The 12251-nt window shown below is 49.7% G+C and overlaps 1 protein-coding gene across 1 annotated transcript in view; it reads left to right on the top strand.

Annotated features, from left to right (window-relative positions):
- Positions 1 to 610: 610 nt before the first annotated feature.
- HS3ST4 (heparan sulfate-glucosamine 3-sulfotransferase 4) overlaps positions 611 to 12251 on the top strand; it is a 399649-nt gene continuing 388008 nt past the window's right edge. The window contains exon 1 of the mRNA XM_044232959.1: positions 611 to 1344. Within this exon, the coding sequence (XP_044088894.1) occupies positions 611 to 1344 (734 nt within the window). The remainder of the gene's footprint in view (positions 1345 to 12251) is intronic.

A 12251-nucleotide genomic window follows, 5' to 3' on the forward strand; every position in this document is an offset into this window, starting at 1 on the left:
GGGCCCGCCTCCAGTGCCTGTCGAGTCGGGTGGGGGGGCACGATCTCCGCTCTCCCGGGCGCCCCAGCCCGAGCGCACGCCTCCGTTTCCGCGCCCCCCCTCCGCGGCGCGCGCGAGGCGCACTCCCCCTCCCTCGGCGGCGCGGGGCGCGCGCCCGGCCCCCTCCTCCTCCCCTCCGCGCCTCTCGGCTCTCCCGGCAGAAAGTTAGCAGCGGGGAAGGAACTCGGGGCTGCAACAGCGCGCGGCGGCGGCGGCAGAGGCTGAAGCAGGAGCCGCGGCGGAGCCGGGGAAGCGGGGGCGCTGCAGACGGAGCAGGTGCAGCCGGCGGGTCCGCGCGCCCCCCTCGGTCCCCTTGCCAGAGGCTGAGGGGGGGTAGTGGGGGTCCGCCCGGACTCCGCGGGAAGAGTGGGGAGGGGGGCCATGCGGCCGGGCTCCCCCCCGGCGCAGCGGGACAGCGGCCAGGGCCGGGGGCGCAGCGGCGTCGCTTCATGCAGCCGGGGCGGCTGGGCAGCGGCGGCGGCGGCGGCGGCGGCGGCGGGGGCGGCGGCTGAAACCATGTCCGGGCAGCGCCGGGGGCCGCCGCCGCCGCCGCCGCGAGCCGGGAGCCGCGATGGCCCCGTGGCCCGCACCTCCTCCGTCTCCGCCTCCGCCTCCACCTCTCGCCGCGCCGCCGCCGCCCGGCGCCTCTGCTAAGGGGCCGCCGGCGCGCAAGCTGCTTTTTATGTGCACCTTGTCCCTGTCCGTCACCTACCTGTGCTACAGCCTCCTGGGCGGCTCGGGCTCCCTGCAGTTCCCCCTGGCGCTGCAGGAGCCGCCGGGCGCCGCCGCCGAGCCCCCGCCGAGCCCGCCGCCACCCTCTCTGCCGCCTCCCCCCGTGCGCCTCGGCGCCCCCTCGCAGCCGCCCGCGCCGCCGCCGCGGGACAACGCGAGCCGCGGGGAGCCGCCCGAGCCCCCCGAGCAGCCCGCCGCCCCCGGGGCCGACGGCTGGGGGCTGGCGAGCGGCGGAGGGGGCGCCCGGGACGCCTGGCTCCGGACCCCGCTGGCCCCGGGCGAGATGATCACGGCGCAGAGCGCGCTGCTGGAGAGGGAAGCGCAGGAGTCCAGCACCACCGACGAGGAGCTCGCAGGCCGGAGAGCGGCCAACGGGAGCAGCGAGAGGGGCGGCGCCGCCAGCACCCCGGACTATGGGGAGAAGAAGCTGCCACAGGCGCTCATCATCGGGGTCAAGAAAGGAGGGACCCGCGCGCTGCTGGAGGCGATCCGAGTCCACCCGGACGTGCGGGCGGTGGGCGTAGAGCCGCACTTCTTCGATAGGAACTACGAAAAGGGGCTGGAGTGGTACAGGTAGGACCCTGGGCTCGGCGGGATGGGACGGACGCACGGGGAGACTCGGAGGGCGAGCCATCGCTTTCCGGGCTCTTGGACACCCAGGCGCCGCCGTCCCGAGAGCCCTTATCCCCATCGGGGGCTCTGCCAATCCTGGCGGGGCCGCTCAGGGGCAGCGGCGGAGAGAGCTGGTCGCTGGCCAAGGATCACTTTATTTCAGGGCGAGGGGTGGAGATGTTGCCTTGCTTCTGCCTGCCTCAGGCTCCTTGTCTTCTGGTTTGCCCAGCTCCTAGCCTGGGAATCCCCAGCCTCGGTGCCCGCGGGGTGTTTCCTAGCCCGGGCTCTGGCGGGGTTTTGCGCTTCTGTGCTGGGGACGCCGAGGAATGAAGCAGGGTAGCTAGATGGATGTAGCGGCTTTGAGATCTCCTGGAATCTCTCAAAATCGCCCTGAAACACATTTGCGTGGCTGGAATCCAACTTTAGTATTTTCAGGTTAGAGCAAAAATGAACAGGCAACAGCTAAAAAGATGATGCTGGCAAGTTCTGGCTTTCTAGTAAAGCTGGAGGATGCCCCCCTATCTCCAGAACTTTCTATCCCCCTTGGCTGAATGAATCCTGGGTTGGTTCTGCCTCGGCAGCACCAGTGTGTACACGACAGTTGGTGCCCTTAGAGTTTTTGTGCACTGCACCCGTGTCCTTTCCAGCCCGCACCTCCTTCACAACAGATTGGAGCTCCTGTCAGGTGAAATGTTCGCCTCTCTCCTTTTCCACCTTCTGCCAGTGGTGAGATAAAGGGAGAAGAGACAGTAGAAAGTTAGGTGCAGGTAAAATAAATTAATAATCCAGCTTTCTTGCGGGCCATAGCATTTAACTCCACACTGGTGGAGATTCCAAAAACGAACCTCCTTTGCTTTTTTCCTCCCCCCTTCTTTCCTTCCGTTTTGTATCTCTCTGGAAAATAGATCTGGATGCCTGGCCCCATCTTGGTTGCATCTCGGTAATTAATTGCAATTGTCAAACAGAAACACAGGCTTTGTCAGCTAAAGTGATGTTATCATCTTAACAGAGCCAATAGGTAAAATACAAGGATTGTTTCCTGACAAGTTCCCTTCCTGTTGAAGAGATGTGCTTTCCAACTTGAAATTACAGCCTGGGAAAAGTTTTAGAAATAGCTTAACTTAAGAAATAGATAATAAATGGGTGTATTGTGATTGATTTCTTCCACTTTAAAAAATATGCCTTATGCTTTCAAAGCTTGAGAGAAGTAGACTTAGGCATAAACATTCCACCACATTAAACTGAAACAGCAAATGTGTCTGTTAATGTCTTGTCTGTTTCAACAGCGAGAACTAATTGCAATATTTTAGGAGGCTTCAAACAGCCCCTTCCTATCAAAACATAAAACAGCAAATGCCTAATTTAACTGGAAAATCAGTATTTATAACATCACGAACCATGGTTTCCAGTTTGTGATTATAATTAAAAAGGTGTTAGGATGATTAATGCAACAACAGAAATAAAGAGATGGGGTATGATGTCTGGGAGGGTTTCAGTTATTCAATTGTTGGTTAGGGGGGATGTCCTGGTTTCCGCAGTGAGGTAGCCTCAGCCCTAGGAAGGTAACAGTGGCTTTCTCCAATTCTAATTTTAAAGCTGTGTGTCTCGGGAGAAATGCCAAGTGCCCTTTTGGGGGAGAGAGAGGCATAAAGATCACATCTTTCCAACATGTGTTTGGGTTGCTTTGTAGCAGCTGGAAATCGAGAAGGGACTGTTTTCTTCGGATGCCTTAAAGTTTGATAAAGGGTGCGTGATGGCATGCGTGTCAGGAGGTCCCATCGCTGGGACTGGAGAATTTTCTGAATGAGAGCATGGGAGATGTCAGATTTTCTTAATCTTCTTTCATGCTGAGGCTGGGAAGAGGAGGCACGGAGACAGGTATGACAGGGCTGTGGAAGGTTCTATCCCAGCACTGCGTACTCCCGGCCGTCCCTCGTGTGGTCTTTGGGGCTGAGTGTGAGTGTTGTGTCCCCATCCACAGAACTGTTATCCTGAAGACGTGGGGAGATTTCTCTTGATCCTCGCTTGAGAGGACCACGGGGTTTCTCTGCGGCCCCCCATCCTTGACCCCAGGGTCTCACCCACGGTGTTTATCTTAGAGGTGCCGACCGCAGGTGCTGGAGAAGAATCTGTGTAGCACGGAGGTATCAGTGGCCACCCAAACCTGGCTGCTGAGAAGATGTCTCGAAACCCCTCCGGCCCACAGGAGTGTGCTGGGGTTGCTCACATACCTCTCCAGCCTGACCAGGGACAGCAGTGCTTTGAGGGTGTTTGTGGGATTTTCACAGGCTCCTGTCTCCCCTGGAGGAAGAGAGGGGATGACATCCTCATTATATTGCAGAAAAGGAATCCGTGGCATCAGTTCAAACCAGTAAGGGAAAGCCTACCTCTTGTTTCCCCGCTCCAAGTGCATCTTATAAATGGCGGCATCCGGGCTTGAATGTACATGAATGGTCACGCTTCCCTCCACCCATGGAGGAGCCTACGCGAAATCTGCCTTTCCTCGCCAGAGGAGGGGACCCCAGATGAATGGAAGGTTTTGATTCTCTCCCCGACTTGTTTGCTTTCCCTTTTTCTTGTCGAGGTGCTTCTGTGAGAACTGGCTAATTCTGCAAGTGTTCCTGGGGTGTTTTCAGTCAGAGGGAGGAGTGAGAATTTGGGGTCAGCTCCGGACAGCACTGGTTTGGGCTTTCGTCCTATCCCAGCAGAACAGCCCTGGGAGTTTTATTTCCTCCATGTCACTCCAGTCTTGTTTAAATCTGGGTTTTGCTTTCTCCTACGCTGTTGATCTGATGTGATTTAAAAACACATTTGAGATTAGAACGTGTGCTTCGGATTTCAGGGCAAGATAGACTAATGGATTAGGAGGCAAGTGTTAAAGCTGTGGGAGAAGCCAGCCTCCCTTGGTGGATTGACCCAGGCCCATGACTTATAAGTGGGGGTGGACTTGACCCTCTTCTCTCCACTCCTCCAAACCAGTGAAATGAAAAGGGCAAAACCCCAAGGCACCTTTCAGAACGGGCCACTCCAAGCTGTCGGGGCAGAGACCTTAGACTCCTCGAAGGGGTGGGATCTGGTGGCTGCAGCAGAACTCATGCAAGAGACAGGGCTGCCTTGTGGTGGGACCTCCCCCGCGGCTCACAGACTGTACAGTAACCCTGACCTTGGCTTTGGAAACACCTCAGCTCCAGGGCAACGGGAAGGGAACCTCCAGGGTTTCAGATGGTCTGCCCTGCCAACAGTGAATATGCTTCTCCCATTGGCTAGGGGGAAAATCATTCAGGAAAACGGTTCCCATAGTCATGCTCGTGGTACCCAGAGGAAGGTGGTCCGCAACGCTGTTTGCTCTTGGTTTCTGGAACGAGAATGAGGGAAGAAGCCAGCAAGGCCCTGGCAGTTAGGGAATGCCTGTCCTTTACAGAGCCGTGCTCCTGAAACTGACATTTAAGTGGTGGGCAGGGGAGACAGGGAACAGTCTTTCTTGTTACCTTCTTCGGGTGGCTACTAGAAAATGTACCATCAAGCTGGTGACTCACATTATATTTCCACTGGGCAGGGCTCCTAGTAGAGCAGCGCTTTTTAAGCTTTAAACGTGCATGCGTCACCTGGGATGTTGTGAACATGCAGGATTCTGATTCAGCATGTCTGAGGAAGGCCCTGAGAGTCCCCATTTCTAACTTCTCAGGGGCTGCTGATGCTGCTGATCTCCGGACCTCGCTTTGAGTAGCAGGGGTCTAGAGAGGAATGGCTGTGTGCATGCATGTCTGTGGGCATGCCTAGGTTGTTTGAAATCAGATGACTAGGGAAAACTTCTCTGTGAGGGTGATGTAAACGAAGTGAAAGAATAAAAAAGAATAAAATTCTGTGCTGTGTAGAAATCAGGGTAGAGAGGTTTCCAATAGTAGGAGCGGTAGATGCAAAGGCCCTGAGGCAGGAGAAAGCCTCATGGCTTTATAAAGGGTTTTTTCCAATATTCCCAAAGCACAGTGTTTGTAGTTGGACAAAATTGGATTCAAAACCTGGTTTTACAACTTACCGGTTGGATAGTTTTGGATAGGTAACTGATTTAACATCACTCCTCTTCAGCTTGTTTATCTGTGGATTGTTGGGGAGAATAAATGACATAATAAAGGTGAATGTATTTTCAAAAAAAAAATAGAAAGAAAAATCCAAATGAACCCAACTCCTGTTTGTTTGTTTTTTAATTTTCAAATCATTTTGGTCTGATCACAGCTGTCCTAATATTGACTGAATATTGCCCTATTGGGCAGGATTTTGGGAAAAATCTAATAATGATTGGCTTTGTAATCTACATCTGCCTGACTTTAAACCAAGGGTCACCAACCTGGAAACCCAGTGAAATAGACTGGGGGTGGGGGGAACTGGGGGCGTGTCCCTGTCTGCCACTACTAGGCTCAGCCCCTGCTCTGTTCCAGCTACCCTTCCCTGTGTGCAAACGTTACCACATCCTGCACTTGGTAGGGGAAATCAGAAATCCAGGCTTTGATGTGAAATCTCTTGGTTTTTCACATTGGCGAACTGATTAAAATTTCTTAAAAGCCTTGTGTGGGCCAGCACTGTGGGACAAACAAAACACATCTGTGGGCTGGAGACAGCCAGCTGGCTACCAGTTTGTGACCTCTGGTTTAAACTCATTTTAGAAAGTAAACCGGCATAGCCAGACCCTTCAGCCATTGCCAGGATTGTGGTTTACGTGTGCTATTTTAGTTTCCATTTTTTTCCCCCTTTACAGATTTTGCAGGCAAGGGGTGGATACCTCCCAGATATATTGCAACAATAACAAAAGGAGCTGGAGATAAACATGAACACCGAGGCAGGACCAGCCAATTCACAAACACATCTCCCTTTTGTTTTCAGTGACCGTGTTTTTGAAGGCGGGACAGCTCTTCCCTTGTTCACTCATCAATCAGGAGCGCCAATGGGATCCCTGTAGATAAGCTGAACCTATAAAATAGATTTCCACTCAGGTGGGTTCAGTAAGACCGAGAGATGAAAGTGATTGGGTCCTAGCTTCTGCTCTGCCACATTACTAGTTCTGTTGGACCTCAGGTGACCCGCTCCATTTGTTTCCTAGATAATGAGACTGTATTGTCTCCAAAGGGTCCGTTCGGTGAAATACCTGGATTCTAGAACAGACTTCTGTGTTAGACTTTGCAGAGGGAGGAAGCTAGTAGGGGAGAAGCAACAGTGTAGGCGGTAAGGGTCTGGTTGGCCAGAGGGAGCCATTTCCTTGTGGGCTTGGGCTGACCCTGCCCCTCCCAGAGGAACTTGCTTGCAGGCCCCGGATATGGGGGCGGGGCCAGGCGGGTTGGAGACGTCCAATCAGGGAGGCGCGCATATATTGGTTACGGTGAGTTGGAATTCAGTTGGCCACCCGTATTGCTGACCGAGCATGACTGTGCAGTTTTCCCTGTGTGTTGCGGTCTCATTGGCCCCCTGTGTGTGGGCGGGGCTCAACCGCCTCTATGAAGGTTGGTTCGTGAGGCTGGGGGCGAGTAGATAGAGTCGTCGCCGTAGTCGGTGGGAGCAGCGCGTACTGCAGCATCGTGGTCGTCCGGAGTGTCATGGGCCTCGCTGGGGAGCAGCCGGGTAAGGGAAGTCGCCGGTGTCGGCGTCCTGGTCGTCGCCGCCTCTTTGTAAGAGACGGCCCCGACTGGTCGGTTTGATTTCCGATGCTTGAAGCGAACTACAGCTTTGCTTGATTTTCGCTTTGTGTGGGTCTGGTTCCTTCGATCAGGGACCCCAACATTCGGAGCCTGTTCTTCCATCCGTCTCTGAGCCAGAGGCCACTGCGTCTTCCTGGTGTGATCCTGAAGCCTCGGTTTCTTTATCTGTACAATGGGCTCAATATTACTTCCCTTCCAAGGGATTATGCGATGATGAAATGAGTTTGTGACGGAGGACATGGTTCTCTCCTCCCCCTGCCCGCGCATTTTCTCCTTGTCTTTCTTCACTTCCCCTGCCTATCAGTACTCAAGGTCCTAAAGAGAAAGCTGTAATGCATTTTTCATTTGAATATAGCCTTTTATTTCAAGATTATGTCTGAATGAGGGATTTCAAATCCTGAAGCAGCTCTTAAGTACCTCTCCAGAGAATAATCAAAACCGGATTCCAGAATTTGGTCTATTGTAACTGGAGCTGAAGGAGAAGAGTCTGATTTCACAAAGTAGTTGCTGCCGGAATTCTCCACCGAGGGGCTGGGGTAGGGAAATGGGCAGGCACTCTGGGCTTGCGCGCTGACATTTTCTTGAACCTACAGTAAGAATTGATGCCGCTTGGCCTGGATAGCTACAGAGGCATTTAGGATGCCAAGGGCGTGCTTGCCTTCAGTTTTTCTGCAGAGCCGAAAGTGTCTGAGAAGGCAGGACTGTTCGAGAAGACCCCAGCCAGACTCCCTGGGCTTGAGATTTGGCTCCTTTCACTGGTTTTCTCCAGCTGTCATGACACGAATGACTTATTTTTATTTTTATTTTTGTAAATCATACCAGTCGTTTTGACTTTTAGAGTCCGGAGAGAGGTCTCGAGATTTTAGGCGAAGGAGAGATGGCTAGGGTTGTACGGTAGGAAGTTTTAAAGGTTTTGGTTTTGCATAATGGATGATACCTCTGGAACTGATTGAACCACCGCCCTGTTAAAGTAATCTCTTGATTCCATTGGTTTCTGCGGTTTAACAAGCTCCTCTATAACTGTCTTGGGAATTTCAGTCTGAAATTATAATTCACTAAGGGAGTCTTTCAGCCCATCTTGCCATTAATTAAAAGCAGGCGGTTGAAGTTTTGTTTTAACATTTCACTAGTTAGGGTTGGCTCCCTTTAAGGTTTTTTTTCTGGCATTTATTTAAGAATGTACAAAACCTATTCATGGGGAAACAACACATGAATTAGACAGTGTTTTTTTGGTAGCAAGTAATAGAATATGATCTTGAACTATTATACAAAGAAAAAGTAATTTACTGGTTTATGTAATTGCGAAATCTAGGGGATAATGACTTCAGGAACAGCTGGATCCAGGGACTCAAATGATACCACCAGGTCTCTCTCTCTTTCATCTTTTGACATGGTTTTCTCGACTTTGCTTTATTCTCAAATAGGTTGTCTCACCACATTTTAGGCAAGATGGTAAACAGCAACCCAGAAAACATAATGTTTATCAGTTCTTTTGGAAATCACTTTTCTTAAGAGTTTTTGTAAGAAATTCCTGGAGTTGCCGTTGGCTGAGTTTGGGTCATGTACCTGTTCCTAAAGCAGTTATGGTGTAGTACTCCAATTAGACTCAGGTGATGTGGTCACCACTTTGGGTTGGGATAATGGTGGGAGTAGGGATGCAGCGTTAGTGTCATTAAAATCATAGGGGACAATTTCCCTGTAAGAATGAGGTGCTCCAGTGTTCTGATGCTAGAAGTGGGGGCCAGCTGAACCACATGATCATTAAACATGTAAAGATCCAGTCTGGGACAGGTACCTAATCTCTCTTGAGTATCTTAACTTAGAAAGAGGTACAAAGGGTTAGACTGGGGAGGTCTGGTGTACTTGTTACTTTAGTTATTTATTCATTTACTTATTATTTAAACATGTATTGGTTGTCAGCTATGTGCTGGGGTCAAACAGGAATCAATCATGGCCAGTGATCTGAAAGAGCTTATAAAATAGGGAAATGGACAAGTAGATGATTATGTTATAAGGTAATAAAAGCTCTCACAAAGTAGGATTTATTCCAGGAATGGAAGGATGGTTTGATCTTAGGGAGTCTAACAATGTTATTGACTCTGTAGCAAAGGAGAAAAGTCCTGGATTCACTTTATGGATGCTAAAAATACAGTTGATAATAAATATTAAGTGTTTATTCCTGATTTTTAGAACACCTGCTGATAAAATAGGATCATCCTCACAGCCAGCATCATCTTTAATGGTGTAACACTAAAAATATTCCCATTACGTTCAGAAGAAGCCCAGAATGTCCATAATGATCACTGTTATTTATCTTTGTTCAGAAATTAATTGATGGTACATTTGGATGAGGAAAACAATGAGAATGAGGGAGGTAGAATTATTACCACTTACAGCAATTTTATCTCTTAATGGAAAACTTAAGATAACGAATCTTCCCATGAATCTATTAGGAACAATAATGGGATTCATTAAGGGGATTGGTAAGGAAATTAAGATGCAAAATCTATAGTTTTCCTATAAGGCTATGCCAAACATTTTGAAAATAAAATGAGAGAAAATATTCTATTTATAGAAGCAACCAGAGAGACAAAATAACTAGGAATAAATTTACCAAAAATTGCAAGGGACTTGTAAGAACAAAATTTTAATATTTTACCAAGGGGAATTAGCAAAGAGAGGAGTAAATGGAGAGACCTTTTTCTCTAGGACGGCATATCTTTCTTTTCCCTCTGTCCCTCCTCCGCCTTTTTTATTGGAATTCAGAGGCAGTGGTCGTCATAGTAGGGATGGCCATAACAGCAATGGTACTAGAGTTGCCAAATTGAGGTCAGGTTTATTTGAAAGTGGTCTGAAAATATTGTTTCTGTGAACGTGGCCAAAATGATGTACTGTGTATATAAGATTCCCCTACTTTGTGTGTTTTATTTGAGCGAGAAGATGATAGTAAGGTAACTGTTACTGTTGAGATTCATAAACAGAGTTATAATTCCTTGATTGGGGGGTGCTCTGCTTTATATCCTCCATTCAAGGATGGTTGGACTGTGCCAAGGTGTGGATTAACCATTGGATTGGTGTAAATTAGTAGATGGTAGATGCACGAAGGGGAAAAAAAATAAGGGAAAGTAATTGTTATTTTCAATGGAACAGGGAGATGAAGGTTTGGTGGGAAAGAGGGGCTGTAGCAGTGGTGGGAATGGCCACACTCTGCTCCTGGCACTGGGTCACTCAGTCTTCATGGGAATCATGGAACGGGGATCCTGCTATCACCCATGTTTTCCAGGTAAGGGAAACTGAGTTGCACGGAGGTCAAGTAACTGGCTCAGGATGTGGAGTCGGGCTTCAAACCCAAGTCCTTGGCCCCAAACACACAGCATCTCATTTAACTTGTCTCAAAGCTCCTTTCCCCAGAAGCATTGTCCTGTAGCTGCCTGGAAGCAAATAAGAATTGTGCACCTTTCCCTGCTAGACACTCCTGATCTCCCATATCCAGATGGATTGGTTGGCCTGCCTACGGGACAGGCTGGGTGTTGGTGGAGGGGAGTTTGGTCTTAGCAACATACTGGAGCAGTGGCTTCCTTTCTGTTCTGGGCCCAAGCTCGTTCCTGCTTGAAGGGCCTTTTGATTTTCTGTTCCCTGCACCAGAATACTCTGCTCTGCCCCCAGACTCTAATCTGCCTGTGTCTTATCATCCTTCACATGTTGGCTTAAATTCCATCTCTTCAAAAAGACCTTTCCCAACTACCTGGTTTTTTAAAAACCTGTTTCTACTTGTGAGCTTGTTGAGCTGTTTTATTTTCTTCACAGAATATATTTTCATAAATCGTACGAATTACACATCTCCCTCTTGCTGGAAGGGGAACTACAAGGGACCAGGGGGTCCCATCTGTCTTTTCCTTGATGGTGCCCAGATCAGTACTTGGCGCACAGTAGGTGCTCCATAATTGTGGTTAATGAATCACTGATTTTGTTTTTTGTTTTTGTTTTAAATCTTTTTTTTTTCCTTAAGATTTTACTTATTTATTTATTTGTCAGAGAGAGCACAAGCAGGCAAAGGGGCAGGCAGAGGCAGAGGGAGAAGCAGGCTCCCCACCAAGCAAGGAGCCCGATAGCAGGACTTGATCCCAGGACCCTGGGATCACCACCTGAGCCGAAGGCAGCAGCCCCACCGACTGAGCCACCCAGGCGTCCCTGTTTTTGTTTTAGAAAGAGAGGGTGAGAGAGAGGGAGAGTGAGCTCAGGGAAGGGGCAGAGGACAGGGAGAGAGAGATTCTCAAGCAGGTTCCATACCCGTCAGGGAGCTCAATGGGAGCCTCAATCTCACAACCCTGAGATCATGACTCGAGCCGAAATCTGGACACTCAACCGACTGAGCCACCCAGGTGTCCCCAACCACTGATTTTGAATCAATGAACTATTGAATAAAAGGGAGTACCTTCTATGTGCTAAGTTTTCTTGTAAAACTTCAGGCTTCTGAAAAGAAATCACACATTCCTTGGGAACTCTGGCCAAGAATTGTTCTAGGCTCTTTCACGATACTATTTTTGCAAGACTATTTTGGGTACAAGAAAGAGAAACCCACTCAACCCAGCTGTGTGGGCTAGACAGTCTCCCCAAAAGGTTCCCTCCAGCACACAACACTATCTGTGTGTCCCTCATAGGAGCCTCACCAAGTGGATACTTTCTTATCCCATGTTTGCCCGTAAAGAGAGTCGGACTTCAGAGGGGCAGGGGACAGTGCCGGAGTCCCATGGCAGGTTGTCATGGACCAGGTGACAACGTTTTAGAAGAGCTTGGATTACTTCCGAGGGACCATTATCTCCGGGGAGTGGTTTGGATTATGTTTCTCTGGATGAATTATCAATTATCAATCAAATGTTTAAGCAGATCAAATGTTTACCTGAGTGCCTTCGTCCCAGGGCGCTCTGACTGCCTGTAGCTGTGTGGGGTTTGAAAAAGAAAGCCGCAGCTGGAATCAGAAATTCAGGATTTGAGTCTGATTTCTGTGTCGACCTTGCTTGGTGTGCACGGATGTGTAGTTAGCCTCTGAGCCTTTGTTTCCTCATCTCTAAAATGGGAATCATGGCCTTTAAGAACACCGTGGTGATTTTACAAGGATAGGATAGTGAAGATGTACTGGGAACTATGTGGTCTATACATGTTCATTGTTACTAATCTGTG

This window comes from Neovison vison, chromosome 14 (genome assembly GCF_020171115.1).
Source record: "Neovison vison isolate M4711 chromosome 14, ASM_NN_V1, whole genome shotgun sequence".
Taxonomy (NCBI): Eukaryota; Metazoa; Chordata; class Mammalia; order Carnivora; family Mustelidae; genus Neogale; species Neogale vison.